This window comes from Xylocopa sonorina, chromosome 10, assembly GCF_050948175.1.
Source record: "Xylocopa sonorina isolate GNS202 chromosome 10, iyXylSono1_principal, whole genome shotgun sequence".
Lineage (NCBI taxonomy): Eukaryota > Metazoa > Arthropoda > Insecta > Hymenoptera > Apidae > Xylocopa > Xylocopa sonorina.
This window is the reverse complement of record NC_135202.1, coordinates 12,079,277-12,096,472: the sequence shown is the minus strand read 5'-3', so window position 1 is coordinate 12,096,472 and position 17,196 is coordinate 12,079,277. Positions and strand designations below refer to the sequence as shown.

The 17,196-nt window shown below is 51.9% G+C and overlaps 2 protein-coding genes across 16 annotated transcripts in view; both read left to right on the top strand.

The window, feature by feature from the left end:
* Window positions 1–512: 512 nt before the first annotated feature.
* Arr1 (arrestin 1) lies at window positions 513–2,358 on the top strand. The gene has a single exon (XM_076902554.1). It carries the CDS (start codon window positions 579–581, stop codon window positions 1,713–1,715), a length of 1,137 nt encoding a protein of 378 aa, XP_076758669.1. The 5' UTR covers window positions 513–578; the 3' UTR covers window positions 1,716–2,358.
* Window positions 2,359–3,812: 1,454 nt separating this feature from the next.
* Window positions 3,813–17,196, top strand: part of LOC143428486 (uncharacterized) — a 44,173-nt gene continuing 30,789 nt past the window's right edge. For 4 of the 15 annotated variants that reach the window (XM_076903400.1, XM_076903395.1, XM_076903396.1 and 1 more), the window contains exon 1: window positions 3,816–4,274. The gene's annotated coding sequence lies outside the window, so the exon portion shown is untranslated. Of the gene's footprint in view, window positions 4,275–17,196 lie in introns of all 15 variants that reach the window. The other 11 variants (XM_076903398.1, XM_076903394.1, XM_076903391.1 and 8 more) reach the window with 7 other exon arrangements.

Here is a 17,196-nt window from a genome sequence, read left to right as displayed (position 1 = left end):
ACTGATCGCCTTAATCATTAACAAACATTAAATTAACGTAATTATATTAACAGAATCGATTCATCAATTACAATATCGAGCACGTGCGACGAGTACTCTCACCTCCTCTATCAAAATGAAAAACAAGAAAATGTTAAGATAAACGAAGAAAAAAACATAAAAAATGCAACATTTCCGTATGACTTACACCGTAATCTTTGTTCTATCGTTCGTGAAATGGGTTAAAATAGTAAGTCATAACAAAAAGATTATAATGACTGAACGAAGCCCGCGAAGATCATCGATCGTTGTTCCGAGTTGGACGCGTAGCCGGTTCACCACTTCGACGCGGAGGAAACAAAGTAATCCTCCTCTCTCCTACCCCTAAAAGTATAGTAATAACAAAAAAAAAAAAGTTAGCAACGATGCGAGCAGAGAGGCACAGTTTATCCGCGACACTGAATGGATTCAGAAGCCATGGAAAAACCTGACGTCACTGGTACCACGTACCTATATAAGATCACGATCGGCACCCCTTCGATCCAGTCAACGACAGTGGTTGATACTGTCTGGGAATATTCGGTCAGAGTCAGGCGAACATGGTGGTAAATTTCAAGGTGTTCAAGAAATGCTCGCCAAACGGCAAGATCGCTCTGTATCTGGGTAAAAGGGACTACATCGACTATCTGTCCGGCATCGAGCCGGTGGACGGCGTGGTTCTGCTGGATCAAGAATACGTGGACACCGGTAGAAAGATATGGGCGCAGCTGGTCTGCAGCTTTCGCTACGGCAGAGAGGAAGACGAGGTGATGGGCCTAAACTTCCAGAAGGATCTCTATCTGGTCTCCGAACAGCTGTTCCCAGCTACCAAGAAGATGGAGGATAATTTGACCAAACTGCAGGAACGATTGCTGCGAAAACTAGGACCAAACGCGATCCCTATAACGTTCAAGTTCCCTCAGAACGCACCTTCGAGCGTGACTTTGCAGCCACGCGAGGACGAGACAGGTGAACCTTGCGGGGTGAGCTACTACGTAAAGATCTACGCTGGGGACGTCGAGACGGACGTCACCCACAAGAGGAACACCGTGATGATGGGAATCAGGAAGATTCAGTACGCGCCCACGAAGCAGGGTCGACAGCCGAGCACGGTGGTACGAAAGGACTTCCTGCTGAGCCCTGGGGAGCTGGAATTGGAGGTAACCCTGGACAAACAGCTGTACCATCACGGGGAGAGAATAGCCGTGAACGTGTGCGTGAGGAACAACAGCAACAAGGTGGTGAAGAAGATCAAGGCGTTGGTGCAGCAAGGTATCGACGTGGTGATCTTCCAGAACGGCCAGTTTCGAACGGTAATCGACGCGGTGGAGACGCAAGACGGCTGCCCTATTAACCCCGGTTCGAACCTGACCAAGGTGTTGTACCTGAAGCCGGAACTGGAGAACAACAAGCATCGCAGAGGCATCGCGCTCGACGGACGGCTGAAGAGGGAGGAGAGCGAGCTGGCGTCGAGCACGCTGCTTCTTTCGCCGGATGTTCGCGATTCTTTCGGCATCGTGGTCTCGTACGCTGTAAAAGTGAAGCTGTATCTGGGTGCCCTAAGCGGTGAACTGTCCGCGGAGCTGCCGTTCATCCTGATGCGACCAAAGCCCACGGACAGGATCAAGGTGGTGAACGACGAGAACGTGGAGGTGGAGGACGTCACCGAAGAGAAGACTAAACTTATCAGCAGCTAGAGAACGACGGTACACGCGTGGCGACTGGGGAACCCGTTGGTACACCCAGACATCTGTTGGCTCACGTTCAACCGTTCAAGGATCACGACTTCGATGGGTGGTGGGACAACGTGTCACGGGTGTAATATCCCGGGAAAGTAAACATCCCGTACTTTTCTTTTCATGCCGCTCTCAATAATCACCTTACCCCCTTCTCTGTATATCCCGTTACCGTAATTAGTCCGATAACGTAATATCGTCGTTATATTGTAATCTATGCTACCCGTGGCAATAAACTATCTTATGTAATTCGAATGGAAAGTAAACGTTGGCTGTACTCGGGTAGGTGCACTTAAAATTGAGTCATCCTGCCGAGGCAGACATTACGGTTTCGACGACAATGACGATAGCCCGATCGAGATGGAATCTTGGCAACGATACACGCGTCAAAGCGGGTGGTCCGACGTCGGTTGAAGTGGGTTAACAATTTTAGGAATCCGAGGCTATCGATCAGCCCACCGGAAGCTGGACGAAAGTGAATCGTTCGACGTAACCGAAACATTCCACGCGGAAGCGTATGAGGATTACCCTTAGCTGTTGTTTACATACTAGCGTCTCGTAATTGTGAAATATGTATCGAATAAAGTACCTGTACCGAAATAAAGCCTGCGTTTCACTCCTTCCGCGATCTAACGTTAAACGCGAGCCGTTTAACCGGGATGATCTTTAAAAGCACCGTACCAATTTCGTAAACGTAAGATCGTTAGCAACAAGAAAAGCGACATCGTTAACTACTTTCCCGTAAAAGCTAATTACGTTACGTGCTGTGCTAGTAATGGGGAAATAAAGATAAAATTTCTTGCAATACCAAAGTCACGTTGCGAGACACGGACGTTTTCGTAATCGCTCTTCCGCGTTTTCGTTCTTTGCACCTCGGAACGTGTCGCGCAAATAATCGTCGTGATAACGGCGAGCGCGGCGTACCGTCGTTATCGCGACTAATGCGATCCGTTCATACGTTAATACACCAGTACCGTGGCTAGTCACCTGTATTAATCACGAGGTAACGCGATTCCTCGAACGTTATGGAGCGCGAACGGAGAACGAATGTCTGGATTAGAAATTGGGAAAATTAACACCGCGGAGAGCACGCGTGTATGGCTGCTGATTAAATTGGAACAGGGGGGTGCGGATCGATGGAATTGGAATCGTTACGCAATCGACGTCCTCGAACGAAGATTCCGCGGAAAACCAGCGGAGGACAAGGTCGAGTGTTTTCGGTGACGCAACCGCTTGGTTTGGCCTGGAAAAATAACACTGGTTTGCGTCTTCTGCGTCTGGTGAAGCGCGATCGATCGGAGCACCCGAAGAATTATCCGCAATTTCGGACGAGGAGAGACGGAGACGGGAACGTGGACACGAAGGGAGGGAGGAGAGAACGTTGGGAACAATGTTGATGCATCGTGGAAAAAAAACATTGCCCGAAAGGGAGAAGCAAACCGGAGCCTATTTTCGCTGGAAGGCCGCAGGTATATCTGGCTGCGACAAATCGAAAGACACGACGCGCGGCGATCCTGCTCTATTCCGACGAAGGAAGGTCCTGGCGAAGGGCAGAGAGGTTCGCGTCTCGACCATGCCGCCCTGTGTACCTATAGGTACCGTGCGCTGTGGGCGTTGGAGGAGCAGCAACGGCAGCAGCAGCGGCAGCAGCAGCAGCAGCAGCAGCAGCCGCCATTGAAGAGGAACGAGCAACGAAGCGAATCTCCATCGGACGAAAGGAGACGAAGCTGCTCGAGACAGAGGTTACATGGAGGGAGGGCATCGCCGATTGGAGCGAGACAGCGAGTAGATAAAATTAGAAAGAGAGGTCAGAAAAATGGTGAGACGGAGCAAAGGGGAGAGTGAAAATCGAAGAAGAGCGAAACAGACAGAGAGTGGAAAGGTGGCAAAGGGGGAAGGAGAAAGAGTGGTAAAATGAGAGACGAAGGGGCCATGCAACGAACCACGCAGAGAGACTCTGGAGAGACGGCGTGAGAGAGTGAGAGAAAGAGAGAGAGATAGATAGATAAAAGGAGGTAAGGCTGTGATAGTGAAGAGAGAGAAGGATAGAGAGCGAGAGAGGCAGTAGGGGTTCGGTCGGTCGGCAGGCTTGGCTGGTGCGTCAGTCAGGCTCGAGACACCCGCGTGAACGGAGCGGTGGTTGCCTCCCTTATTCGGTACGTACGTTCGATGCGCCCCTACCATCACACCCTGGTCACCTAACAGGAGTCTCGTCTATCGAGGCAGTGTCGCGCAGAGTGTCGTACGAGGCGTATTGGTTCCGACTGTCTGCTTTTTTTTACTTGGACCGATATCGGTGTTCCTTAATCGTAATACGCGCGACCCTTTCGTGTTTCGATTTGTGCCGCGTATCCTCGGTGGAGCTACTGGAGGACCGGTTAACACAGCCGAAACGACGGTGAAGAAGAGGCGGAGCAGGAAGGAATCGGAGGAAGGTGAAGCTTTCTGCCGGTAAATCCAGGGTGACTCCCGCAGGAAGGACGAAGAAGACAGTGGCGGCTACGCTACGCTAGCGGTCGAGTGAGTATATACCCTTGCGGAGCCTTGACTCTCTCTCTCTGTCTCTCTATCTCCCTCTATCTTTCTCCCTTTCTCTATCCCTTCATGGCCGTCGTTCCCTCAGCTCCATCTGCTTTCGGCTCCGTCCACCTTTTACGATCCTCTTCTACCGCCAGAGGTTGATCCCTTTGGTCAACCGTTCCGTGGATTTTTCTGGGCCCGATCCCGTGTCTCTGGCCGCGCGCAACAGACACCGGCGAAAACTCACTGATACGCGACGAGTTTCTCTTCTCCCGCGGCAGACGGTGGCATTGATTTCCTCCTCCCGTCCTCTCGCGCCGGTCGCTCTCGCCCTTCCTTTCTCGTCCCTTCCCTATCCTTCCCTGCCCTGTGTGTACGCACGATCGCAATCTCGTCATTTCCACCGGAACTATTCGTCGTTCCTCTAACCGCTCGCCATCATCGAAAATCGATCGAAATTCTATCGGACGTCTCGAGCGAATCGTAGAAAATGCAAACCTAAACCTAATCGGAGTACATGTACGCCACCGAGGGTTGATCCGAGGAAAGAGAGAAGAGGAGGCTCGAATGCGATACGACCGTGGTAGTTTTTTGGGTTCTATTTGCTTCTGAAAGCGTCTCTAGATAGGTGGACCATCCCTGAGGGGGTTGAAGGGTGTTTAGAGAGAGAAAGAGAGAGAGAGAGTGAGAAAGGGAGAGAAGGATTCTTCGATTCTCCGTCCGTGGCGTGGTCGGGGCGAAAAGCGTGGAAGCGGAGGAACGAGTTTCTCCGGCGAGCCGGAGCGTAATTTCACGCGAAACTCTCGTGCAACCTTGAACTGGCCGCCTGGAACTCCGTTCGAGGTTGGTCCCGTCGAGGCGACGTTCAGGGGCGTCGAAACGCGGCCAGACGTTTTAAGAGTACGATCACGAATCGCGAAATATCGAGAATTCCAGCGTCGAGCCGAGCGAGAAGGCGTCGATGGTTCTCGTTCCAGGACGGGGATTCGATCGCCCATCGTGCCTCCTGTGATACACCTATACATCTCTATTTATAAACAACCCACCGTTTATTTACGCGCTGGAAACCATGATCGCTTCATGTTCTCGCACGCACCTCTGTTTACCGGCCTGCTGTAAAAGCGAGAGTGTTTGCTTTGAACGCGAGCGTTTAAATAGAAGAAAGGACGTTGGATTCGCGTCGAGCAAGGTCCCCGGACGAATCTTTCGACTCGTTCGATTTCCGTTAACGAGACCACCTCGTGCAGCCTCGAAATCTCGGATTTACTCGAACTGGCTGATAACGGGTATCGGTTCTGTCCGCGCTCGTTCGATTCGTTTAACCCGAGGCACAACAATCGGGTAGTACGTGTCCGCGCTTATCGGTTGGCTCGAACGCGAGCTTGGAAATCGAGAAGCAGAAAACCGTCGGCCTCGAACGAGCATGGTTTCGTGCGGTGGGTATTAGTCACACGTAGCCGACCGATGAATATTTCAACGTTTGCCCGTTTGTTCGCGAACGAGCAGACACACATTCCGTTGCGAAACGCCGCTTTTAATCCCCTTTCGCGATGCCCTCCTCGCGGTCGGACGGTACCACAGGACTGACCCGTCGATCCCATGGTGGTCCGCTTGCGAACTCGTGGGCCCGCATCGATTTCACTCGGCACGGCCACCACTTTTCCTGCTTCGATTCACCAGCGTTCGAGTCGCTCGAACGGGTGTCACCCGCAACGCTATCGTCCCAGTTTGCGATTTAAACGGCTTCTGTCTGCCGTGCTCGCGAAAGAATTCGCTGCTAGCTTCGTCTATCCCGTGGCTCGGTTTCCGCGACGCGTTCGTTGCTCGCGTTCAGCCGCGATTACATTGAACGGCGTTAGCATTGCAAATGGGCCCAGCCAGCGTTTAAACATCGTTTCGCTATCTAGAACCGGTGTGTATACCAAAGCCAGTAGAAGTGTACGATTTTCGCGAGTGGCAACAATGGTTTTTTCCTTTCCTCTTTTTTTTCTCCTTCTGCTTCGAACGGATACTCCGTTACTCCGCGTGGAATAGAAACAGGATCGTTCGGTAACTCATGGGTAGGTTCGGTTACTGCGCGTGCTGAAAACGTAGCTCCGCTCGGGTAGGTGGCTGGCAGGGTGTAGCCAGTCGAGTCCTGCCCGATCGCATTCGCGATCCTTCCGTTCCACCTCGGCTCCTCTGTCTCTCTCTCTCTCTCTCTCTCACTCCCTCGCTCTTTCTGCACGCCCTTCGCCACGTTCTAACCGCGCACTCGTGACTCGTCCTACGATCCGCTCGCTTATCATCCCGTCGTGGTCGCAAATTTTCCGAAGGATGCCCAGGACAGATGAAAGTACGCCGGGGACCCAGATAGAGGCTGAATTATTCGATTATCCGCGGGGGCAGCTGCTATCGATAGATTGAATATGAATTATTGAACGCTCGCGGCTCGAGCGTCGCCGTTTCGTGCCGATTCCGATCGGAAAACGTCGGGGAGAGCGCCCTCGAACCGATCGAACGCGCTCCAGGATCTCTCGGCTACGCTGAGTTACAGCTATCGCGAGAGGAGACTGATCTTTATTCTCGATATCGTCTTCGTTTTAACTTGGACGGGACTGTTTAACACGACGCGTTCCCATCGGGCCATAATTTGCAACCCGATCTTCGAATCGTTCGCTTTCAGCGAACCCAACAGCAGGGATGAGGGTTCTTGAACGCGCGAAGGGCATTCTAATCGCGGAAGTTGTCTCGCGTTTCGTCCTCGCGGAGGGGACGATCATTGTGTCCCCCTCGCGGAAAGCGACTACGGCTTTCGTTTTCCACGAGGCTCGTTCTATTCGAGCAAAGTCAAATGTCGAGAGGGGCTTGGAGATAGAGGGGAACAGTGGGTGCTTTTGTTCGTCGAACGTCGAGGACCGTGTACGTATGCGTAATGAACAAAAAAAGTGGACGAAAGAACGTCGACGAATTTCCACTCGCGAGTTCGGATGGTGATAAGTAAACGGCCGCTTTAATTCACGCCGGGCAATTACAGATGGATACGCGGTTATGCATACTCAAAGTTCTCAGCGGGATCATGAAAGTATAATAAGGTCTCCTCCGGCTTCTGCGAGCCAGACTTTCATCCGATCGGCCCATTATCTTGGATTAGCCGGTTCGATGTTAATTGTAAACAGACAGACACGCGGGGTATGTGGAAGGAACCCAACGGCGCGGATCGCATTGATCTTTCTCACCCCCTTTCCGCCCTCTGCGGCGAGATTTATACGCGAACGGGGAATTATTTTGCGAGCAAACACGGTGCTCGTTGCGAAGACGAGGACGACCTACCGCGCAGGTTCCCTTGAAACGCGTCTCGCCAAGGGAAATGGCTCGCCTCGCGAATATCGAATCGCTCTCGCGCGAATCATCGGAAGCCGCGGACGCGAGCCAGGTCGCGTCGCCCTCGCGAAACGGAAATAAAAACGCGGCCGTGTCGTGCGTGACGAACGCTGCGTCGTGAATCATCGGCTCGAAAATAGAGCGACGAGAGAAACCAACGGCGAACTCTGCTTGATAGAGAGAAAGAGAAAAAAAAGCTCGCGGTAACAATTGCTCGGACGCGAGCGCGTACGTACTACGTGAAAGTAACGCGAGCCGATGGCGTGCCGAGCGAACAGGAAGAAGGGACCTCGCGCTTAGAGGTAACAGTAAAAGACTACCTCGATACACTTTCCTTCGCGAGATCACGCGTTATTCCTGATCCAGACGCGTTCCTTCGGTCTCGCCGTTTCATCACCTGTTCGAGTATCTCGCGCGTACCCTGCGCACGGTGTCCGTCCACTTTTTTTTTCGCTTGGAACTAATCATCGTCGCGATGTCAAGTTCCGCAGCAAAGTTCGAGGATCGTGTAACTCGCGGAAATTACGAGACGAGCGTTATCTGTGCGGTTCGGCGCAAACGATATCGTCGCATCCGCGCCAGATTTGCGTTCGCGACGGAAATACGCGCTGGAGTCCTCTAGGAAGGACAAGGAAAAATCGTGCGACTGCGCGACAAAGGACGAGTCGTCTGTGACGACTGAATGGAGAGCACAGGGAGTCTGGAAACGCTTAACGTTGCAACCGCGTTTCCCAGGAAAGTTCTGATTCCGTTTCGTCGGTTCGATCGATCCACCGTGTCTCGACGTCTCGACGTCGGAAAATCAACAGCTGATAAGATTAGGAACCAGACGAATTTCCGAGCCGTGTCTTGCCAGCTTGAGGAAACGTGTATCGATCTTATTCAGCTTATTTTTCTGGCCACCCTCGTCGTTACGATTACGTGGAATGTAACCTGGAGGATGTTATTTCTGACGATAAGGAGTAGCTCGGTCGTTTATGACGCGTCTCCTTAAAAGGAGCATTTCTCCGGGTACCGTGGCCAGGCGCGTAAATCTAAAAAAGCCACTTACGTGATTCTAACCCCTGGAATGATTCATAGAGGTGCGAGCGGGAGTGTAGGGGATGGGCGTGGCACGGGATCGCGAGTTAACTCTTGAACTATTCTATATACTCGAAAGCTGAGCAAACAGCGCTACTTACGGTGTTAATATATATATCGGGCGGGAACGGATTCGAAACAGTGGAGGAGGAAAGTCTTGCCAGCAGCGGCGGAGAGCATCGAGTCGCGGAAAAGGTCAGACACATGTAGAAGGTGGAGCAACAACGCGTTACTCTGACAAGATCTCCCTCGATTCACGCGATCCGTGCTATCCAATTACTACGCGCGAGCGATTTTTATTCTCGTAAACGATCGACGCCGCTGCCGTGTCGGGGGAAAGATGAAAACGAACGTCCATTCTTGCCGATATAAATCGCGACTTACCACGCCGGTCGCAGCTCCAGGGTGTTGATGCCTAAATAAATTGCTTCGGGTTTCGCCGCTTCCCTTTCGCCTCTCCTTTTTCTCCTTTTTCCGCCGCGCAATTTGCCGCGGAATACATTAATGCACACCGCCCACGTGCACGCGCGAGACCATTTAAATTACTCCCGTCGAAATGGTTGGGAAGAGCGTCGCGACTCGCCCTGCAATTACTCGTCAAGCCTACATAACTCCCTCGACCGACAATGAGTTCGCTGTTCGCCCCCCATTTTCTTCTCCTTTGATAGTTTCCGTGGAACTCGACGCGTCGAACGATCTTACGCAACGCGACACGATTTCCCACGTATTCGATTAGCAATAAACTTGAGGTTCGATTGAATTCCCGAGTTTCCTGGGACGATTCGAGGGTCATGATAAGTGGAAAAATCCCGTTATCGATGCATCGACACGAACGCCTCGGACCGCGGTGTACACGTCAGCCGTTATCACTTTAATCGGTCACGATCGTTCACCATTGCGATCGAGGAACGGTACGCAGAAATGGATGCTCCGAGCGGAGAAAGTGACCGGTTGACACGGTATTCTTCCGCGCGAGGTCTACCCCCGCTCCATGGACATCAAAGATTTATGCAAATTGTCCCGTCAGAGGTTTATGCGCCTCGTGACGGTTGCATCCGACACGACGGTTGCAGCCACGTCGAGATGGGGGAGCTGCATTTTTACGACGATCCTCGTAAGGAGAACCCACTAGCCTACATCGACAGCCGAAGTAAGACTAGAGATGATCGACGATGATGAGCTTCCACGGACGTGTTACGATCGATCGGCGGCATACATTACTCTACCGCGAAGAAGCTGCGAGTCTCTTTAAGCATGGAACAGGACTTTCTCCAAATTCTTCCGAGACGTAACTGCACGGGCATCGATCAGAAAATGTCTGCGAACGTCGAGGAATTATTGAGGAAGAGGAAGAGTTGAGAAACGTTCGCGTTTCCTGTTGAACCGAGTTCCTGCGACGGTCGGAGGAAATACGATTCTGGTGGCTCGCGTCGTAGAAAAAGCCACGAAAACGAGCGGTAGGAGGAATTTGTGGTTTGGCTCGCCCTCGCTTATCTCTGCCTCTGCGACTGGATCTCTGCCACTGGAAATATTCACCCTAAGAAACACGGCTCTCGTTTTCTTCCGGCTTGAACAACCCAGATTTGATACAGCCGCTTTATTATTCGAGGCGAAAGCATCGCGCTTAGGCAGGAAAAGAGCCGGCGAGTATCAATAAACCGCATATTAGTAGATCGCCGCGGAATGCGGGCTCGCGAGAGAGCTTGACTAATGTCTTCCGGTCTGTACATTGGATGAAATCCTCCGTCAGCTGACGAGCGAGCCGAATCGAGGAACATCGCGAAATTTCGTAACTCGTTGCTTACGCGACGCCTCAAAAATGGAGGGTGTTTCGAGCAACCGAAGGTGGTGCAATCAGAATTTTTCCACTGTTTACCCTATCTTCGAGATGATTCGAAAGCGTTTTCGTGCATCTTCCTGCTACCGTGGAAAACATCGCACGGTGGATCTTGACTTTCCGCCAACTTCGAAGCGAATCTATAATTCCACTTGACGTCAGGAGTTTTATGCGTGCAATTCGCGAAATACTTCGGCTGAAATAGCATCTAGATTAGTCAGACAGCTGGCGCGAGGGTGGCCAGATCTTTTTTCGAAGATATCCATTTATGGTCGCCGCTTTCGATCGCGATCGCGATCGCATGCTCTTCGATATTCCATCAAATTCACGATACGAACGATCGTGCCGATAACCACCCGGCGGCTCGAGGCGTCAGGTTGACCGACGAGCTGTCAATAGAAAGAGCAACGCTGGCAACTACGACTTCCTGTTCTTAATCTACAAGTGTCTACAGTCGGGATTCCCGAGACAACGCGGCGTACGTGCGATCCAATCGCTCGCAGCCGTCGACAAATGAATTACACTGGAGTTAACAGCGTAAACGACTGCCACGCGGATGACGTTCGTCGTTTATCAGAGTTCATTTGATCAAATTCTTCAATTTTAAATGCCCGTTTCGTTCGTTTGCTCCTCGATGCGTGGAGTCGATACGAAATTCGACTTGGCAACTCTGAGAAGTACTTTTCTAGAGACACGATGACAGGCTACGACGTTGGTTACTTAAAACACGTCGCAACGGATGAATCCAATATCGGTGGGATGGCGAAACGGGGATATCGGGGCTCCGTTAATGTGATTAGGGGCCCTGGTACGGCTTCTGAGCCGTCCAAATACCAACTGGATACCTTAGACCACCTGAAACTGGTGAACTCGTTCTTGGTCTCCTCGGGAGCGCGATCCTAATCGAACGGGGTCAATCGTAGAAAAAATAGACGGGCGGAAAGGAAGGTTTTATTTTAAAACCGTGAATAACACGTCCCGAATGGCGGCGCGGTCGGTCTCTTCCGGCTGACGGTGGGTCTATTTTCCCCCGGGTGCATCGGTGCCACCGAACACGTTCACCCGATATATTCGTTCGACCGGGGCAAACGTGTGGAGGAGGAGGAGGAGGAGGAGGGTACCTGTGCAAGCCTGACGAGGTGACTCAGCCCGTATATATTTCGGCGGGTCGAGTGGTTCTCGTCAGAAGGAAGTATTTCGCGGTGAGTCAACCACCGCGTCCCTCGATTTCGGCAACAATTTCGACTACGGATTGCGTTTGGCATCGCGTTGAATAGAATAGGATCTCGAGTGGTTGACGGCGCATCTAGATCTTTGCCAACCGCGATGAGAAACGCGGCTCTGATCGCGATCGTTACCGCGACTCGGTTGGGACCCGATCGAATTAACGAACAGGCGGCTGTGTAACGTTCGCGAGCGATCGCGTATCAACAATAAGAGAATAACAGAGAGAAAGAGGCGACGTAATCACCGGTTGTTCACCAGTGGCAACCGACCAAACCTCCGCCTCCGGGACGACGATCTATTCTCAGAGCCTCTTCTCGGACGTTCCAAAACAGAGAGACACAGCTCCAATTTCTGTCATCGCTCGACTGTTACCCGTGCCTCGAGCTATTTTATAGAGCTGCCGCTCGTAAAATTTCGAAAACCGTCTACTGCACACGTTCCCATAACTTTGCGATGCCGGCCGCAGGAATTCGTCGAGGAACGCCCGTCGAGGAACGATGGAATTCGATCGCGAACAACAGCTGCTTCTAGCTGCCCCGGAAACCACTTAAATCTAGATCGACCGTATCCTCCGCGTTTCTCCGCTCTCTCGTCGAGACGTCCTCGCGAGTAACGCCGCGAACGTTCGTAAATTTATATTTAACTCTTGGTAATTCGACAAATTCTAGTCCCACCAGGTACCCACCACGGAATCGAGCGGTCGTTCCAAGAAACGGTCACGGGGTAGTTGCGAGAGGGAGGGGGATTAAAAATACACCCTCGAGAGGGGAAAGCTACGGTTCGTTAAGAGCGGAGGATCCTCTTCATTGAATTTTGCATGCCCGCGTCGATCGAGGGCGACTGTTCGCTTTGAAAGATTCCACCGTTCTCGGATAAAATCGCGGGTAGATACGGTTTCTCGTCACGACGTTGCTCGTCTCTCTCTCTCGGAGAGTAGAAAGGCGGCTCTTGGCCGGGATCACTTATTAGCCGCGCGAAGATTCATGGGTGTTGCATTATTCATAAGGGAAGACACTTTGCGGTCTTTCCTTTTTGCCTTTTTCCCCTCTTTCTTTCCGTCTTTTGCTTTTTCATTCACGAACCCCGGAACAGGCGCTAATTCGATACGTAGGGTAATTTGTGCGACGTCGAACGATGCGACTCGCGCAAGGTAAACGAAGCGTCGACCTAGAAGCGTGCGACCAGCCTTCGGTTTTTAGACGCCGTATACGGTCTGAGCCCCAAATCGGACTATCAGAAGCCGGACTGGTGAGTCATGCGAGCATTCCTCAAAATCCGTCGAAACGAGATAGAGACGGAGGTAGAGCTGGCAACGAATCACGAAGAAATTTGTTCGAGCCGACGTTTATGAAAGTATAACTTCTGCCACGCGATGAGAGACGATTCGTCTACGCGTCTCATACGAATCGAGAGAATTGGGTTCGTTCGTGTATCCGCTGAAGCAACGAACGAGCGAATCGGTTGGCGATAAGTCAGAACGAGCCACGATCATTCATCGAGGATGAGTCTGAATTTATGGTTGCTCGCTGGGACGTTTCTTTTCCTCGACGTCGACGAACACGTTCGACTCGGAAGCCTGGTAGCCTTGAACCACAGGCTCGATCCGGAATGGCTCATCATTCGTTGATAACTTGCAGGCTAGGAATTGGTAAAAAAATCGTTCTCCCGCACGGTGGACACGTAGAAGCGAAGGAGGATCGGAAAAGTCGCGAAACTAGTTCCATCGGAATCGATACGGTGGCGGCTGTAGACGCCGCGTTGCGAATACATTCATCCGGCTTTCTATCCCGTAGAGGAGACCTAGAACCGTCCCCCGACTCAATTTCTAGTCGATTTACAAGCGATCTTCGTCGTGCCGGGGTATAATTTCCGACACTCGAAACGGCGATACTCGCAGTGAAAGCCGCACTGGAAAGGATTCCGAATTCCGAGCGTGTAACTTTTTCCATGCAAACGAATAAAGGAATCGGGTCGGGTAAATAATTGTTGTTAAGATGGTGAAAAAAAGAAGAGAAGAGAAAAAATGCGGAGAATCCCGACGGGGGTTAGGGGGGGAGGAATTCCTCGATTCGAGAAACTCGTTGCCGCTCGTGGATGGCCAGGAACGTTCCTCCACGACACGGTCGCACCTTGGCGCGTTCGAAGAATCGCAGAAAGGTGTCTGGCAGCGGTTCAAACGGCGACGTAACCGAGGCGGCCGGTTGCGTCGCTGCTTATTCGGAATCCCGGATAGAGGATACCGTAAAACGGTGCGCGTGTGCGCCGCACAGGGTTTATTACATCTGCGGTGCGTAAATTTAGGCACACGGAATCGTGAGCCTCCGCTCCCTGCACGCTTCGGTTCGCCACGCTTTAACCCATTAACCACTTGGCTAGGCTCGAGACGCCTTTTCGTAGCAGAAGCGTTTGCCCTCGCGTATTATTCCCTCCTTCGATACTTCTCCTGCCGATAGTCCTCGCGATCGTTCGTTTTTCTCTGGAGCAGCTCTCTTGGCGAGCTCTCTCGGCGGAGACGGTTCGTAAATCTGGTTAATTTCGAGGCTCGAGTACCGGCGATCGGAAAAACAACGCGAGAGAACGAACGAAGGAGATCGAACGGTCCAGGCACAAAGACCCTTTTCAGTTGGATCGATCGCGATCCACTGGTGGGCGAATATAATATTCGTTTTTTTTCTTCCACATCCTCGAGGCGACACTCTAGAATCGAGCAGCTCCCTCGCATTCCTCGGTTCGATTCACCAGCCCCAGAGATCGTTGCCTCGTTCACGGCCGCTCGATTCCCCGGGCTTGCTTCGATAGAGCGTACGTACGTACGTACGTGGCTGCCGGAGAATCCGTTGCGCATACGTATGCACGCGGTCACGCGTGCTTCATCAAGCGATCACGAGACCGCGGAAGAAACCTCGAAGAATGCTGGTCCAAGCGAATAATCAGCCTTACTTAAACGCGATCCCACGGAAAGATACGACCTGAATCCAACGAAAAATCTAATTCCTTTCGTGAAATTCCATCGGGCGAGTAGAAATTTTCCTCCTCCGATACGGTTCTACCACCGCGTTGGAAACTCTCGGTAGGATCCACCGACAGTTTCACCGCGGAGCAGTGGCTGCGCGGATCGAGAGAACGCGAGAAGGCTCTGAAAATTCCAAGAAACGAACGCGTTACACTATTCCAGTGTTATCCGCATTCGTTGACCGATCTCATTACCCGTCGAGAGGAGAGTATCATTTTCTGCGTCTCTAGCTCCGTTGAACAATCAGGATATTCAACGAGCCGGCGATTGTTCGCCCGGTCTTTTTCCCAGGAATTCGCGTCGCTTCGATTCTCTCGAGCTCGCGCGCGATTATCAGCACTTTTTAACAAGCTTCTCCTATCGATTCGGATTAATTTCCATTTATTTAGTGCCGCGTGGTCGGCGTTTCACCTCGTGGGAACCGTGCAGGAGAATACGCCGCGTTGTTGAACAAGTAACGCCGCGAAAACAACTGGAATCGAACGAGAAACTTCCGTCGAAACGTTTACTTTGGCCCAGACTTTGTTCCTCGAACCGCGCAGCTGATTGAAAGGCTGCACCGGCCGAAACCGGAGGATGTTTGCCATAAGATGGCCGTGAAATCGGTACGAGAGGTGGTGCTCGGAAAAGTTTTCCTACTCGGAGGGGGCTCGACCCAGATTTTCCTCGGTGCTCGTGGAACAAAGGGGTATAAATCAATTTTAAAAGCGCGATCGATTAAGATTAAACGGAAACAGGCTCCGGGGTCTGGACATTATCGAATCGCGTGGGTCAACGAGCGCGTACGTCGACGATAACCCCGCGAGTCTCGCTCGCCTCGGTTCAAGCGATTTACCGGTACGTGTCGTTCCGTTTCCTACGGGGATCCTCCCCCCTGGCACACGTCCGATAAATATAGAAGCAATTCGATTTGGCAACACCGTAGGATAGCAAAGTATTCCTACGTAGGAAAGAAAATATAATCTCCCGTGTACATACCAATCGCTTGCTAGAGAGAGAGAGAGAAAACGTGACGAAGTTATTTGGTCTACTGTAATAGCTACGCAGATGGATGGTACCTACACCGTAATTACTCACCTAATTGGAGCGTTGATTTTGATACAACTTGTTACACCGCGAGGTTCATCTTATTAAATGGCAAAAATACAACGGTATTCCGCGGATCTGTTTCTATAACGGAACCGAGGCGGGTGTGAATTCCAGCCGAGGGAAACGGGATAAAGTTATTAGCAAATAGTGGGGAGTAAGAGGTTTAATTGGAGTGTCGATTGCAAATCGCGCGTTCGCCGCCTTTCAGACGACTCCGTGGCGCGAGTGCACAAGCTCTCTCTCTCTCTCTCTTCCCCTTTCTCGCTTCCTCTCGCATTTGCATTCGTCGCGTTCTTATGCTGTTAGAATCGGCCCCGTCGATCGCCGATTGATTCACAAAGAGTGGTCCGCGCATCACGCACCGGGAACAATCGTTCGTTCCATTCGTTCTTGGTGTCTGTCCCGCGTATCGTTTCCCGCGTCGAAGACCAAGATGCAAAGATCAGCGGCGCGCGCGGTCGGCTCTCGACATTTTAATTGGAACAAATCGATTCGCGGCTCGAGCCGGCAGCTTTTTGCCTTCGTTGGCTTCGTTTTCTCCTCGGCTGGCAGCGATGCTCGTTGCGCAACCGGCTGCTCTCTTTCGACGATAATCCAAGCGGCTACCCTGGCTCCGCGGTTCGAGACAAATAGGACGCGTCGGAGGATGAACGACGCGTTTCCGGTGTTCTCGTGCCATAGGAAACGAGCTGTATCGGGAGGCGATCGATCGTTTATCGGAGTAAAAGTAGACAGAGCGAAGGATTATTAATAACGGGGACGGGTTAACGATCGCGCGACTCGCCTGTCGAGCCGGTGATTTATCAGCGGTGTAAACATCGCCCTGTTGGAATTTCCCTGTTTGCTTAGCCGCCGTCGCTCATTAGGGCTGTGGTAACGCGTCGAAATCTTGCTGCGCCGCGTAAAATTAGATTTGCGAGTACACGACTTGGAAAGAGACCGTTGCGCAATACGGTTGCCCGGAGAAGCGGTGCAAATATCGGTCGAAATCGCGACTGAATACGTCGCGGAACCGCGACGTTCGCGCTCCTTTCACGCTTCGATCGGATCGCGCGCTTGGATGTTCCGCGAGTTCCAAGACCGATCGAGGAGTCGCGCGACGGCGCCCGTCACCATCGAGAAATCGAGGCTGGATTATGGCTATTCATGTTTTTATTTATATGGCCAGCTATTTAACCGAACGCTGAAATTGGCCGGCCGCCGCGAGGCTGAAGCCGCGGGAAAATTCTCAGCGTTCGCCTCGCTTTCCATACAAAGCTTTCGTCGGGCTCTTTTTACGTCGGGTTAGCGCGCGAACCTCGCGTCCGCCTTCG